The sequence below is a fragment of the Osmia bicornis genome, chromosome 6, assembly GCF_907164935.1.
Source record: "Osmia bicornis bicornis chromosome 6, iOsmBic2.1, whole genome shotgun sequence".
NCBI lineage: Eukaryota > Metazoa > Arthropoda > Insecta > Hymenoptera > Megachilidae > Osmia > Osmia bicornis.
In genome coordinates this window covers 4,405,865-4,421,537 of record NC_060221.1, presented here as the reverse complement: position 1 = coordinate 4,421,537, position 15,673 = coordinate 4,405,865, and the positions used below count along the sequence as shown (strand labels likewise).

At 41.1% G+C, this 15,673-nt stretch overlaps 2 protein-coding genes and 1 long non-coding RNA gene across 8 annotated transcripts; 1 reads left to right on the top strand and 2 right to left on the bottom strand.

Moving 5' to 3' along the window:
• Positions 1 to 62: 62 nt before the first annotated feature.
• LOC114874472 (activator of basal transcription 1-like) lies at positions 63 to 1,256 on the bottom strand. Its single transcript, XM_029183763.2, has 3 exons — positions 930 to 1,256; positions 591 to 780; positions 63 to 515 (listed from the first exon to the last, which is right to left on the bottom strand). Exons 1-3 carry the CDS (start codon positions 1,126 to 1,128, stop codon positions 236 to 238), a joined length of 669 nt encoding a protein of 222 aa, XP_029039596.1. The 5' UTR covers positions 1,129 to 1,256; the 3' UTR covers positions 63 to 235.
• A 2,150-nt stretch (positions 1,257 to 3,406) lies between these two features.
• Positions 3,407 to 4,583, top strand: LOC123987892. 2 transcript variants are annotated; one of them, XR_006829524.1, is made up of 2 exons: positions 3,407 to 4,114; positions 4,194 to 4,583. It is a non-coding gene; the product is annotated as an uncharacterized LOC123987892 (long non-coding RNA). The 2 variants fall into 2 exon arrangements; XR_006829523.1 differs by having other exon boundaries at positions 3,407 to 4,117.
• Positions 4,461 to 15,166, bottom strand: LOC114874506. 5 transcript variants are annotated; one of them, XM_029183824.2, is made up of 16 exons: positions 14,585 to 15,166; positions 14,043 to 14,495; positions 13,708 to 13,965; positions 13,357 to 13,613; positions 13,118 to 13,277; positions 12,745 to 13,032; positions 11,989 to 12,654; positions 11,650 to 11,916; positions 11,413 to 11,577; positions 11,209 to 11,333; positions 10,759 to 11,129; positions 10,294 to 10,682; positions 9,729 to 10,205; positions 9,506 to 9,648; positions 6,536 to 9,397; positions 4,461 to 6,092 (listed from the first exon to the last, which is right to left on the bottom strand). In XM_029183824.2, the coding sequence occupies exons 2-16, from the start codon at positions 14,167 to 14,169 to the stop codon at positions 5,019 to 5,021; spliced, it is 7,629 nt and encodes a 2,542-aa protein (XP_029039657.2). In that variant the 5' UTR covers positions 14,170 to 14,495; positions 14,585 to 15,166; the 3' UTR covers positions 4,461 to 5,018. The 5 variants fall into 5 exon arrangements, with proteins under 5 accessions (XP_029039657.2, XP_029039659.2, XP_029039661.2 ...); XM_029183826.2 differs by having other exon boundaries at positions 14,701 to 15,166; XM_029183828.2 differs by having other exon boundaries at positions 14,043 to 14,180; positions 14,701 to 15,166.
• Positions 15,167 to 15,673: the final 507 nt, after the last annotated feature.

Below are 15,673 nucleotides of genomic sequence, written 5' to 3'. Positions count from 1 at the left end.
ATGCATTATAAGGCTCGGTTGCCGAATAGCAGATCTTACAAATGAAAAGCAATAGACACATGTAAAGATAAATCAAAGATAAATGGTTTATTATTTGTTCCTTTTGAAAGATGAAAAGAAAAAAGGTTTTTATATACAGTAGTCCAACATCTATAGATTGTCATTATATTTATTTCCATAAAAAGAGTCTCCTATTCTATATCATTGCAACATGCAACTTTATCTTTCAGGTTTTTCATCCGAACAAGGATTTTAAGAAACCTGTCCTATCTGTGACATCATCATTTTCTTTCTTGCTTCTAATCTCAGCATCTGTGTCCCTCTGCTTTATCACTGGTGGTACGAAAGTACTAATGCCATTTTCTGCCTGTTTCTTTCGTAGCTTTTTACTTCTGTCAACATTGTGAGAGAAGAAGTTTGCTTCTCTCTTTGCTTGAGCAATTTCAGCTCTAAGTTTCTGTTTACGTACTGCTTGTTCATAAGCTAAACGTTCACTCAAGTGGATCCATTTGAACCTAATAAAGAAGTACGTTGTGAAAGTATTTTTACGGTATTTCGGGAAAGTGTAAACGTCGATTCTAATTGTTTACCTCGGAAGATATTTTATATTCCATATAACATCGTAAAATTTGCTTTTCTTTTTGCTCGAAACCTGTGTATTGTTTAATGTCGCTGCAACATATTTTGCTATTTTTTTACTTTCAAATTCGACCCAACCCTCGGTAAAGGATTTCGTGCGAATCTTCTTTTTCTTTTTTATTTTGCCATTTTTTGCTAATTCTGAAAATAGAATGATTATAATGTACATAAATTTATTTAAAATATCAGTTATTTGAATAACTATGTTTCCTTACTATGTAAAATATATATCAAACGTAGGTTAGGTTTTCTATAAATTCAAATCTTTCGCTTCACACGTGACAACTAACCATTCTCTGCTAACTGTAAATACATTCTTCCAACTTTTCCGTACAATGAAAATAATTCGCGAAGTTTCGCGATACTCATATGTTTAGGTATATTAGACAAATACACAATTCCCTTTTTTCGTTTTTTTACTTGCAACCTGTTTTCGTCTTCTGTCATACTTTCCATGTTTTCAACGTTCTCCATTGTTTGACTTTCCATAAAGCACCGTGTTTTTTCTTTCTGTTTTCTCAATACTACATTCGTTTTTTAAAATAATTGATTAATATGTTTATACAAGTATCTAGTAGCAGTGACTACAGATGCGAAAGATTGAACATGCCATTGTTTTTGTAGGATCATGATTTATGGGGTCCCAGACACCCCCAAATGAAATGCAGCGTGCAGAGAGCACAGCCGGTATGATAATCGTGCCTGTTTTACCAGTCCCTCTTTTACCGCAACGCACATTTACATTTAAAAAGACCCAATTTTCTATGTTTCATTCTTTTCATCCTTACATTCTTTCCATCCCTACATTCCTTACATCGCTTCATCCCTTATATCCCTACATTCCTTACATTCTTTCCATCCCTACATTCCTTACATCGCTTCATCCCTTATATCCCTTCATTCCTTACATCTCTTTGTCCCTAACATCCCGACATTCCTTACATCTCTTCATCCCTTACATCGCTTCATCCCTTATATCCCTTCATTCCTCACATCTCTTTGTCCCTAACATCCCGACATTCCTTACATCTCTTCATCCCTTACATCCCTGCATTCTTTTCATCCCTACATTCCTTACATCTCTTCATCCCTTACATCTCTGCATCCCTTACATCTTTGCTTCTCTTACATCTTTGCTTCTCTTACATCCCTGCATTCCTCACATCTCAACATTCCTCACATTCCTGCCTTCTATATATCCCAACATTCCTTACATCCCTGCATCCCTTACATGCCTGTATCCTGCACGTCTATCATTTGTATTCCTGCATTCCAAACATCCTAGTACATCCCTGAAATTCAATCGAAATTTTTGCGGGTACAAGGCCTACGATTTTATACATATTTAGTTCCTTTTTCCAAAACCAGATGGCGCTGATTCGACGTCGAAATTTTAGTTCACATTTTTGCCGCTAGAGGGCCAAAAATTGATCAAGATTTAGTTCCTTTTTCCAAAACCAGATGGCGCTGATTCGACGTCGAAATTTTAGTTTACATTTTTGCCGCTAGAGGGCCAAAAATTGATCAAGATTTAGTTCCTTTTTCCAAAACCAGATGGCGCTGATTCGACGTCGAAATTTTAGTTTACATTTTTGCCGCTAGAGGGCCAAAAATTGATCAAGATTTAGTTCCTTTTTCCAAAACCAGATGGCGCTGATTCGACATCGAAATTTTAGTTCGCATTTTTGACGCCAGGGGGCACTGTTTTTTCGAAATTTTCGTGAAATTCTCGAAAAAAGGAATTAATTTACCTTTACTTACCTTCACTTACCTTTACTCGAAGCAGTCTTTGTAATATATTTATTATAAAGTATGCAGTAATGTAAGGAATGTAGGGATGAAAGGAATGTAGGGATGAAAAGAATGTAGGGATGAAAAGAATGTAGGGATGAAAAGAATGTAGGGATGGAAAGAATGTAGGGATGTAAGGGATACTGGGATGGCCTTGACCTATAATGAGCGATAAAATTATATAAATAACTGGAAAAAGTAAAATAAATGGGGTCCTCCGGTGAGACACAGAAGAGGGATATAATCATAAATGTTATTCCCCTTCGATGAGCCTATTTAATACGCAAAAAAAAATAAATGAAGTAAATTAAATAATCCCTGAAAAAAAATTATACTGGTTGTGCCCTTTTCATACGGACCTGATACGATCCTGGGGTGTCAGGGACCCCGGTGACTCTGCGCACATACCTTATGTCATCTGGGGTGTTAAGAACCCCAGGGACTCTACGCACGGACCTAATATCATTATGGGGTATCGAGGACCCCGGTGACTATGTGTACAGGCCTGTCATTTTGGGGTAGCAGGGATCCCGGCGACTTTTTGTGCACGAACCTAATATCGTTATGGGGTATCGAGGACCCCGGTGACTCTGTATACAGACCTGTCATATTGGGGTGACAGGGACCCCGGCGGCTTTCTGCTTAAAGACCTAATATCATCTTGGGGTGTCAGAGACCCCCGTGATTCTGCACGACAAAATATTATTTTGGGGTATCAAGGACCCCTGTGACACTATGACGCTAGTGTTCCGGTGTTTCAGCAAATCGATCGGTAACACATCGAGTAGTTTGAGCCATTTGTGTATAGATGGCGCTGCGATCGAAAATGAGAGTACACCCTCCTACCTTTTCGACGTCCGAAGACATACTGATGCTCTTCAGCTCAAAGCGGATTATTTATATCCGAATGCTTGATCACTTTACTGATCATCAGTGCTAAAAAATATTTAACTTTGCTGTTTGTATACACGTAAATATTAATAGCTTGTAAACTTATTTAATAAACTAAGAATGTTTAATCATACTTACATTTGAAAAAAAAAAAAACTATGTTGACGGTAATTCGCTAATGAGTAACGCTAGTAAAAATTGATAATAAAAATAACGTTAATAAGAATAGTTGTATCATTATACAGGGAATTGTTATTGTAACATATTGTTTAAAAATATATACAAAACTTAAGTGTAACGTTAATTGGTTTATATAAAACGAATACACAGTTAAGGACACGAGGTTAGGTAATTTACAAAAGCAGCACTGAATCGCGCGCAATAATTAGGATTTGTGTGCGATTAATAGGAATTACACAGTATTACCCTTTGATCGAAACATTTCACTCTTTTTGATACATCTCATCGATACAAGTGCGTTTCAATCGATATAAAGCTGCGTGTCAATCGAATACTTACAGCAACATGTTACAGAACTTAAGTTGACCTTGCATACAATGAACATTGTAATTAGTAGGTTTTCATTCTTTCGACAAGATTACTTTTCCTCATTCATAAGTATGTCAAAGATACGTTTTCTTTTTTTTTTCCATAACTTTGGCAGAAAGAAATTGAAGCAAGAGATGTAATGTTTGGAAGTCGGAAGTCGATGAACAGGAAGATAATGTAAATGTAGTACTAGTAGATAGTAGCAGTAGTGATAATAATAACGGTAGCAGCAGCAGCAGCAGCGGTTGTAATTATAACAATAATAATGATAAAAATAATAATGATAGTACTAATAATAATAATAATAATAATAATGATCTTAGATCCAATGTGCAGCAACGTGCAAAGAACGTGTGACGCAACAAGACAGTATGTATTTGTATAAACTTGAATTGCTGAAGAAATGAAAAGCAAGAGATCCAATTTTTGGTTAGTTTTTTCCGATCTCGAATTCTAAATAAAAAAAAAAAAATAAAGGATCGTTACATCGTCCTAACAGGTCGTATAATTGTACCTTAAACGATTTAACGCGTCAAAGAATCTAACGATTACACTGTTAGTGTACAAACGTTTGTTTGTCCAATGAACGATTGCAAATGTAATTGTCTTATATTCACGAATAATTAAGAAAGATATACGGTGTACAAATCACTGTCGCGCAAGAAAATGTACATACGTGCTCATTGAACAAATAAAAACGATCCTGATCGAGACTGGTCGTTCGTAGACCCTTGTAACTACTTATCCTATATACATTGGTGGTAGTAGACGTAACGCGGATTAACCGTGTATCACATCATTTCTTGATCTTTCGAAGGAATTTAAACAATATATTACAGAATTTTCGATAAAACTATGTACAGAAGTAGCGATAGGCGCGATGAACAACAAAGAGCGTTCTTTCTCCTCGCTTTGGTATTTACAAAGTGATCTCGCGCGTCGACAAGTCTTTTCTCCTATTTTTCTTCGATATACCCCGATGGGCGTGCGCATCGCGACCGAAAATTGTTGGAAAGCTTGTACGCTGCGCTTATCCGGATGTCGACGAATAATCTTACAAAGAATAACGCCGGCTGGTACACGTGGAACGTGTAACAGTTTCAATGTTTCGCAGAAGAATACACCTTTGTCTAGTCGAAGAAGAACAGCTAATCGCCCGACTCCGATGGTCCCTGGCCCCATCGGGACTTAACTCTCGACGATTTAGTGGGACTGGAAGAAGACGCGGGGATGTTTGCCTCGTCGCTGAGTTTTCGTTTAACGCTCATCACGATTCCACTCTTTGGAACGAACTTCGAGCGCGATCCCATCGACTTGGACCCGTTGTTATCCACGTTTGGAGGCGTGGATGGGAATGGAGGGAAGTCTTCGTCCTCGAGACCGGGAGGTTTCGGTTGTTCCGGTGTTATGTTTCGCTTGAATGGTTCTGAAAAGGGACTCTTGTACGAATTCCCATCGCGTGGAGATATGGAAAGAGGATGAGGCACGGGAAGAGGTACGGGAAGAGGAAGAATGGGCGGAAGTGGAGGAAGCGACGATGGAAGAGGAGGCGGAGGTGAAGAGGTGTCTGGAATTAAACTGGAGATACTCGCGGTGGACACCGGCATCACAGTTGGCGAGGAACCAGCCATGATCGTTGGAAGCGACACGGTGGTTGTAGGTAAAGATGATTGGGAATTACTGTCCGATCCGCTGCTATCGGAGGTCGCTGCCGATGCCGCCGAGGCGGCAGCAACGGCCGCCAATTCTTCCTCCGCTTTTCTAATTAAGTCCAAGTCGCTCAACGAGCTTAGAGTGCTCTTACTTTCCTTCTCCTTTTCTCTCTCTTTCTCCTTCGAAACAGATTCCCGATGATTAGTCACATCGAACAGAGACTTCTCGTTGCTCGACTTGCTGGATGATCCACTGACGGAGATCTTCGAGGGAGACGGTGATGAATATTTCTCAGAGTTCTGATAAACCGACGAATTAACGGTGGTTAGAAATGTGGCACTGGGCTTAGACGGTAGGTATGGATCCACTTTCGAGCTCTCCTGGCGTTTCACGTTCGCCAGAATCTCTTGCAAATTCGGCGGTATCGTTATGTTCGATACTTTCTCGAGAATCGGCTGTGTAAATTTCGAAATACCCGATGGCGGAGGCGGCGTGAACGACCTTGTGTCGGAAGGGCTGTACGCTTCCTCGCCTTCGTCGCTGGTCACCGGTGGGTCCAGCCCTAAGCCCTGAAATCGAAAACATAAATTAATCATATGAAATACGAATGCGGAAATTTCGTTGATAAACGCGTCTGGTTTTCCTTTCCTTCACGACGATTCGAAAAGACCGAAAGAAAGCGACTCTACGATTATTGGCTAATTTTAGCTTCAAAGAGCGTAATAAATGAACGATTTAAGCGATACTCGTCGAAAGGAAAAGAAAATAACCCTCGAGGGAAACGGAGCTACTGACAGATTCCTACTTTTTGCTACAGTTTCTGTCTTTTATAACCGAGAAAATAAAAAGATTTTATTCTAGAAGTCGACGCGAAAAATAAGAATCCGAGCAGCTTGACAACAGGAATAGGATTTATCACCGATAAATAGAAATCAATTTTATTTACAACAGGACAATAGGAAAAACAATAACAATCGATCTTATAGAAAACAAATCTAGTGAAAATTCTCACCGGCAAAGTAGACGTTGATTCACCGAGAAACGACGAGCTAATGTTTTGTATTTGTTGCTTCTGTTCCTCGATCTGTCTATTTAGTTCCTCCATCTTTCGCTGGAGATCGTTGGAACTTTTACTTGACGAAATAATACTGTTATCGATTACCGTTGTCGTATCGATACCCATTGAGGCGGACATCGATATTGTTGTCGCCACCGATGTTCGTAGATCAAGATCAATCTCTTGTTCGTCCATTTGACCAGGGCTGTACGGTTCGTCACCGTCGTCGTCGAGGGGGGCTTTACCAGGCGAAGAGGTTAGGTCGATCTTCGACGACAATTCGGGAACGATTTTACATATGGCCGCGGTGTCTAGTAACGTGCTTCTGGACATTCCTATATGCGCTTTGTTCAAATTATCAAGAGTAGTTTGCGTTACAAGATGTTTCTCTTTCGCAGATTCGCTCGCACCGCACGTTTTCTGATACGTAATCGTCGCCGTGGTCGTAGCCGTAACTGCCCCGGCTATCATCGTCGCCGCGCAAGTTGAGGCCACGCTCGTCGACGTGGTCGCACACGTAACGGCGTTGGCCGCGTTACAGATACCGGTCTTATCCTTCGAGACACTGATCAACGGTGGCGTGTAACTCCGATCGGTATCCTTCTTCGACAACTTCATCGGCACCGCCGACGGCGCGATACCCGCCAGACGTTTCCTCTTGTTACGAACAATTATACCTAAAAGGAGATGCGGCCTGTGTTCCTCGAAACCGGGACCGTTCAACGGCAAGAGAACCGGCGGTATCGTGCTCTGACTGGAAAATGGCATTATATAAAAGTCTTTGATATTCTTCGATACGTTCCCAACTACCCCGAGTCGACTTCTGCTGTTCAGATAACTGTACAGAGTTATGTACGGAATTTTCTCCTCGTCGTTGGCTGCTGTAAGCCGGATTACCAAAATCTCCTTCGAACCAGTCTTCTTCATCTTCGAGATGTAATCCCATACGGTTTCGTGACTTATTCTACCGACGACGTCCACGGTGTCCGGGAGATCGTCCATCAGATCCTTAGCGTGCCCGCTCACTTCCTGAGCGGTGATGAAGAACTTGGCGACATCCACCATGTTCACGAAACCCCTCCAAACGGTTTGCCAACCACCTTTGGAAGGAGTCTCTCTTTCGACGGGACTCGGTTCTGGTTCCCTTTCTCTCTCGACCTCCTCGTTGATGTCCGGGGTTTTAATGGTGACCGTAGAAGTTGGTTCTCTGTCCGAGACGTCGGAATCGTTTCCATCGATGGTGTTGGTCGTTGTCTCGTCTTCTATGTGACGCCAAAGGCGATCCTCGATAGGTTTCTCCGCCAAAGATGTCGTTGAACCTGATAAATCATCCTTCCTCTCCGTATCTCTCTTCCTTTCTTCCTCCCTTTTATCAAGGTCCTTTGATTCATACCCAACACGGTTCCTCGCATTGCCATCGCTGTTTCTATGGCGTTCTCTTTCCTTCTCCCTTTCTTTGTCCTTCTGTTTACCTCTATCCTTGCCGGTTTTATCGCGGGTCTTAGATTTTTCCCTATCCCTCGTTCTGGATCGTTCTCGACCTCTGTCTCGATCCCGTTCCTTGTCGCGATCCCTTTCGCGTTTACCATCTTTGTCTCTCGACTTTCTTTCCCGACTCTTTTCTCTGGTTTTACTTCGTTCTCTATCCTCTCTGCTGTGTTTGCGTCTACTCCTGCTGGTACTCCTCCCGCGTCTGCCTTTCGAACGACCATCTTTATCTCTCCCCCTTTCTTTCTCTCTATCCCTCTCCTTTTCCCTACCTCTATCTTTCTCCTTCTCCTTGTCTTTATCTTTCCTCCTTTTATCATCGAAACCTTTCATCTTCTTGCCATCCTCCTTCAGCCTCGATCTTTCCTCCTCGGTTAATTTATCCATTTCTTTTTCAATGTCATCCACCGTAGAGCTTATACTGTCGGCGCTGTTCAACGCTGTCACTATATCTTGCACAGGAGTTTTTGGATCAACCCGATCGATACCTCCGTCGTTTTCTATTATCTGTTCACCTTTGTGCGTTTTGACCACGATGGATTTAGCCTGAGCCATTAAATCTAATTCGTTCTTCTTGATCATCTCCAGCTGATGTTTCGTTTCCTTTTCCCGCCATTCGGCTAATTCCTGGCTGGCCATTTCGTCGGGGCTTAATCTTACCACCGCGTCCGGAGTTAAGGATCTATCAGCTATTTTTCTGAACAACGTCAAGTTCTTCGTGTCCTTTATATTGAACACGAGACTCCTGTACTTGGCCTTATATTTTGCTCCGGTGTCTTTAAAGTATTTATACAGCTCCAGCTCGATGTTGTATGCCAACTCAGCGATCTCCTCGTCGGTTAGTTTCAGATCTTCCGTCTCCTTTATGCGGCTAGATAATAATTCCGTCAATGTTTTTCGTATGTTCAATCTGATCGGTTCGGGTTCAGGCTTTCTAGGCGGGCTTGGTTTAACCGGTTGTTTCAATTGCAAATTCGGCTGCTTCACTTCCGGTTTCTTAACGATTGGCGTTTGCTTCGGAGATGGTATACTCGGCTGTTTGGCGTGCGTAGGAGTGAGCATCTTCGGCGTCGTAGTTTTAAACAACAGAGGACCTTTGTTCGGCTGAGTCAGTAAAGTTTGCTTCAATTGTACTGACTTTGTGTTTGATGGCTGTGTTAACTGTTGCTGCTGCTGCTGTTGTTCTTGTTGCTGTTGATGGCCCCCAGAAATGACTGTGAATTTTTTGTTCCCTGCTGTTAATATCATTTGTTTCGAACCAGGCACTTTAGTGTACGTCATCCTTGGTAAATTTTGTCCCCTTCCAGCTGCTATCATGGTTGGTTTGCCCTTAAAGCACGTTTTTATCTTTTACAGTTTGTAACATAGAATTAAACAATCGTATGAAACAATAATTATACGAATAATCGAGCCAAGAAATTCATGTATTATACTTACCGGTCTACCAGGTGTCTGTGGTTGAATAGTCGTAATCGCTTTTCCTATTTGCAATGAGCTTAGATTATTTGCTCCGACCACCTCGAACGTAGGGTTCTCTTTTAACCACGTACGTAAATTTGATCTCGTTGGAGCATCGGCTCCTGAAAAACAATATCAGCATTTGCGTGCATCTTCCTCCCCTCTGGTACAAAATTATTATTAATAAGGAACGCTGACTCACCGGCTAACACTCTACCCGTTTTCCTCTCAAAAACAATCACTCTAGCGTCGGCTTTCAATTTCGAAGCTGAATCGAACGGCGAGGATCTAGCGCCTTTCGGACTTGCCGCTGGTCCCGCTACTGGCTTATCTTTGGTCAAAGTTTCTTGGGCGTGCGCGAGTATGCACGCGTCGGAACAATAAATGCTAGAATTTCTTGCTTCTTTCTTACAAACGACGCACTGCATACCGCTGGAATATTTAACGCTATTGTAGTCGACACCGGATGCTATCAAAGACGTTTCTCCGCTAACGGACGACGTTTGACCAAGAGAGGCGAGACTTTTCGAAGGAACCGAATCATCGATCGCAGGATCCGATTGAATCCGCTGCTTTCCAGGGATACTTGGTACATTCGTTTTATTCTTCACCTCCTCGCTTTTCTTTTTCGCGCAATTCGGGCAAACCCATTCAATCCCCTTTTCCTCCATTTGTTGTCCTTCGTTAGAAAAACACAAAAAACCCAAACCAAATTATCATACCATCGCAGCTTAGTTACACAACATACGTACTGTTGTAAGTCTTACCCATGGCTTTGCTGACGTGCACGCATTTCCCGTGGAACCAATCCTCGCATACGTCGCAACAAATCATGAAACGATTGTTATGTGGCCGCTTGCATATACACCACAGCCTATCGGGATCGTCTTCCGAATCTGAATTGTCTTCCTCTTCTTCTTCCTCCTCCTCCTCATCATCGTCCTCGCCAATTTGCTTTCGTTTTTGTTCCTCGTCTACGCCCTCTACATCCTCCTCCTCCTCCTCGTTTGGAGCCTCGTCTTCTTCCTCCTCTTCCGCTCGTTCCTCCTCCTCCTCCTCCTCTGCTCCAACTTCATCCTCGTTTCTTCCACCTTGGTCTACGTTCGAATGAATTTCATTTTTTACAGTTTGCGGCCTGGATTGTACAGTTATCAGACTGCAAAGTTACGAACAAACGTTAAACATACTTGATACAACGAATAATGCTTATCCGATTTGATTTTATCATTTACCTAAACTTGTCCGCTCGTTTAACAACCTCGTAGGTTTTCTGAACGGGTTCAGGTTTCGTTTGCAATCGTTTACTTCGAGTTGCCGGTGCCTCGATAGGGGGTAAAGTAATTACGCGTCCACCGCGAACGATCTGAATAGGCTCCTTCTCGTCTTTCAAAGTGGTTTTCCTTTTCGTTTCCCTAGCCACGGTTGAAACTGTTCCCGTTGCAGCGACGATCGTTGTGGCATTCGGCACACTCGTTACAATTGCACTACTGTCCGATGATTTAGCCTCGTTTTCCTCGGATGAGATCAGAGGAGAGATAAGCATATTATTCGAAGTCAATGCTTCGCTCGCTGCCACGCCTCCTCCTTGTTCGACGAGCGTAGTCTACAGTATTATGAGAAATAAATAAATTAACAATGAGCAGATATAATTTTGTAGAATATTATAGAGGCAAATTGCATACATTCTCAGCTAAGTCAACTCCAAGTTCCTCTTGTAATAACAACGCTTCCGCGAGTAATTCTTCTTCGTGCTTACTGGCCTCCATTTCTAAGGTAGCTAATAAATGTTCCTCGCCTTCTATACTGCCTATATTTTTTAATATACATTAATATAAATACAACAATCACAGGGAAGTTGAAAAGCAGTTTACTTTGCAATTACTTACTCGAATCCAAAGCTGGTGGTAACTCTTCTGTTACGTTAGGCTTTATAGCCGGCTTAGATTCGATTTCATTGTATTGCACCAAGGAATCGCCGTTTTCTCGCTTTTCCACCGTTACAGGAGTTTCCGAATGCGTGCTAACATGTTCGGAAGGCGTCGAAGTAGTACCTATTTCCATAACACATCAAATAATAATCTTGAATTCATAATAATCATAAAAATATGTATTCTTGTACGCACCTAACTGACTCGACGATACCGGCGAAGACAACGTCGTTGATGGAGATTGCGTAAATTGTGGGATAGAACCTCCACTTCCGGAAGAAGCAACAACTGCAGGCGGTGTGGTAGAAATCAAAGACGTCACAACGTTTTCCTGAATTTTCGAATCGCCGTTCGAACCGACGCGTCGAATAATATCCGGAGTGGAGAATAGCGCCGGGCCTAATGCGTCTGCCGTATATCCTGGCGATTTGCGATTTTCTTTCTTCGGATGTTTCTTCGCGCCTGAAAAATTGACTTAGTGAGAAACGTTCAATTATCGATATAAAATACACTACTATGTTTGTATTAACCAACCATCGAATACTTTGTTTTCCACTGATTTTACAGACTCGACTTCCGTTTTGATAACAGCTTCCAAGCTGTCTGATTTCCTTTTCTCTTTTTTTACCTCGTAAGATTTTAGTTTTGGTACGGCACTGGGCGAAGTCACTTTTACCAACTGTTGCTGCTGCTGCTGTGGTTGTATTTGTGGTGTTTCGCTCTGTATGGCGTTAGGCTGTGGTGCCGGAGACACTTGTGGTATCGTTCCTTTTATTTGTGCGACTGGTACGTTCGACGTTATACTTTTAGTAGCTACAGGAATTTGAACTAACTTTCCATCTTTGGTCGCATAGAATTTGGTTCCAGCTTGGCTCAAAAATTTCCCCTTTGGAAGCATCATTTGCTTCTTCCCCTCAAGATTTTTCAGATCATTAGACTTCATGAGCACTTGTTTCTGCACGAAAGTTACTTTCTGATTGCTTCTTCCCTGGCCAGGTTTCGTTAGAATCATGTCACCTTTGATCATGTTGGCGTTTATCAAATTTGCTTTAACCTGATTCGTTGTTTGCAACGGTTTATCGAAGTTCACCGAGATTTCCTCGTTCGCAGCCGAAGACGAGTCGACGCGTTGTAAATCTTCTTTCTTGCGTCCGATAGCCGATTTAAGTTGTCTTTTACCTTTAACAAGACCAAACCCTCCTAATGAAACGAAAGTATTGTATTAAATACGCTGATCGTAACAACAAAAGTTGAAGAACAGACAGTATTTATACCCTTCTATTATTTTACCTGACTTGTCATCTTTCTCGGGACTTTTCATAGCATTAACGGCAGCAGCCATTTCCATATCTAACCGACGAACTTGCTCCATGTCCATGTGTTTGTTTGGACCTCTTCTACGAGTTGCTGCCATGCTTCCTCCTCTAGTAGTAAGGCCTTTCCTACCACCTCTAGCACGTATACCTCCTCTTCTAGGCCCACGTGGACCGAAATCTGAGTCGTTATCAGACGGTTCCGATTCGGATGACTCGGAGGATGAAGATTCTTCTTCGTTCTCATCGTTAGACTTATCTTGTTCTAATTAAACGAAAAGAGAAAATAGTAATTATACCGATACTCTGCATATCAGTCTGATATAATTGATAAGGAAAAATATAGTTACGTTTTCCACTATTCGGATGAACTACGTTTGCTAAATTTCTCGACATCGGATGCCTGACTGATTTAGGTGTACTCGTTATACCAACGGAGGTTCTTATACTATTTGAAGCAGGTAAGGAAACCGACGTGGTATTCTTCCGGGGACGACCCACAGGTTTACCCTGATGAAATATGAATCAAATATATGTTGGATGTATATTGACTTAATCGAGCGTTTAAACGACACAGTAGTGCACTTACAGTTTTTACAGTAGTCTTCGGTTTTAACGCAACTGTATTTTCAACTTCGCCGACTGGCGAGGATGTTTTAGAGGTTCCAGGAACGGGCGAAAGTTGACGTACATATTGTTGAGAACCATCGTCAGAGGTAGGTGAATCGATAACAGGCAGCGGATCCTTTGGTTTTGGATCAGAAGGTGATAATCTACTCGTATAACAGTGATCCAATTTAATGCTATACCTTATAGAATTCTGTTGTTCTTCTACTGTTAACATATCTGTGAAATATAGTAACCAGATAAACAATTATCTAAATAAATTGAAATGGCATAGCGATTATACTATGTTTAGATAAAGTAAAGATAATTGTACCAAGCATTGCGGTAACATTCTCTCCAAGAATCTGTTTCGCTTCTTCGCTTTGTAAGGCTGTCTCTAATCTCTCTAACTGTTCTGGATCCATTTCCATGAAAGGATCGACCAAACTGCTCGCGTCGGTCGTTGTAGTTCCAGAATTGATTGCAGGTGTAAATGGCGGAGGATCTACAGTCAATGTGATATCTCCAGTTTCTGCGTCTGACTCAGCCTGCCCTACCCTAACAACGCTAACATTTGCATTGGATTGATTCACTAGAAATCAATGAGAAAACGATTAACTGTACTATACACACGATACGCTAATCAATTGAATAACAAATAAAACTCACTGATTAAACTTTGTAAAGTTTCTTGATCCACAGATATTGTACCATCATCATTGACAATGATAATCAATGTATCGTCCTTTTTTTCTGATCCACACTCACGTGGTTCGATAACATACGAGCTAGACATTTTTCTTTAACCTAGGGGAAAAGGTCGTGGTGTTTGTTTTCAATCGGGCCGTCGTCGCGTCAAAGGTAAGGACCGTAACGTGCCCGTCTTCCGAGAAGAACGTGTACCGATGAAAGAAAGGTTATGAGTACCCTTAAAAGGGAACAGCGACGTTCGAATGGGCATCGAGAGTATCGGAACAAATAGATAAAAGTTCTGTTTAATTAAGCACGTTCCTCGCTATATAAAAATCATGCTTCGTTCTTGTATGGTAGACGCCGGGAATTGTATCGATACATATCGAACACACCGAGTTTCGTGAGATCCATTCAAAATATTACGAGACACTAGAGAGAAAAATACGACGATAAAAGATAAAATACGTGTTATACAGTGTCGTGTCGTGCCGTGCCGTGCACGCTTGTCGCGTTATTACCTATTTTATGAATACAGGATTGCAATGTTTTCGAGATTACAAACAATGCGCGGATCATTAAAAATTCTGATACTAAATTTATATTAACCGACAGTAAAAAATTAAATACACAACACCTTTGATGCCACACTTTATGAGAAACATAACGTTCATGGTCAAGTAAACAGTACCGCCAAGAAAAGGAGGGTCGCCATTTTGTTTGAGTCAGCTAAGTAACGTTTCTCAAAAATCGTCGGTTATCCGTCGTTGTTTCGTTGTTTTAAAGTTATTCCACTATTGTATTACGATTACAAAATTGTTTTCTTATAATTTTCATGAAAATAATGTAACTCGCGAGATATTTGAACTTTTTTCAGCGATACATCGTGTTACGAATGCACTTGTGCCTTTCTGCACACACTGAGACGCTGCGCGCTTCTCGTTGCGCAACAGTAACAGTATGAAGAATGAAGAGCAAACCAGTAGCGCTGCAACGCGTGAACCGCACCGTATCGAGTTGTAATCAACGAAAAGGAATATCCGTAATTCAGATGAAAGATTTATGTGAACCACTTTCTATTTACTAACTTTTAAGTAACTACTTTACTATTTACGTATTAGGTATGTGTGGAAAAATCCTATCTTTGTGATACTGCTTACATGACTGCGTATTGATATACACACATACATATATATTATATATACATATATATACAATAGCTGTCGGTAATGTTTTACTGACTGTCGAAAAATAAATCGATAAATTGGTAAATAGTTTCCGCTGATTTTTATTAAATGGCGCCAGTAGCTTCCTTCGCAAAATCAGTCGGTAACTGGTTTTTAAATAGGCGCCATAGTCGAATTTGGGATGACTTTTTATGAGCGATCAGTTTTTACAATTAAATTATAATTAACGCTTATTAAATTAACTGAAACTCATCTCAGTTCGATAATTTATATTTAGGTTATCTGGTCATTCGTTTCGTGTTAGTCTGTCTTCGGACGCCGAAGAGGACTTCTTTTTGTTAATAAAATATTATTAGATTTAGAATAACATCATTTAATTTTATTTCAACTATTTAGGATAAAACATGAAATTGTGAATTTTTA

Bases quoted from the DNA above. Each gene is read 5' to 3' on its own strand.
- LOC114874472 (XM_029183763.2), bottom strand. From the start codon at position 1,128: ATGGAAAGTCAAACAATGGAGAACGTTGAAAACATGGAAAGTATGACA. The intron at 781-929 runs GTTAGTTGTCAC...TTCTATTTTCAG, and splicing joins TTTACAGTTAGCAGAGAATG to AATTAGCAAAAAATGGCAAA. The intron at 516-590 runs GTAAACAATTAG...CTTCTTTATTAG, and splicing joins AATATAAAATATCTTCCGAG to GTTCAAATGGATCCACTTGA.
- LOC114874506 (XM_029183824.2), bottom strand. From the start codon at position 14,169: ATGTCTAGCTCGTATGTTATCGAACCACGTGAGTGTGGATCAGAAAAA. The intron at 13,614-13,707 runs GTACAATTATCT...TATATTTCACAG, and splicing joins GAATGTTACCGCAATGCTTG to ATATGTTAACAGTAGAAGAA. The intron at 11,578-11,649 runs GTGCGTACAAGA...TTATGGAAATAG, and splicing joins GGTATCGTCGAGTCAGTTAG to GTACTACTTCGACGCCTTCC.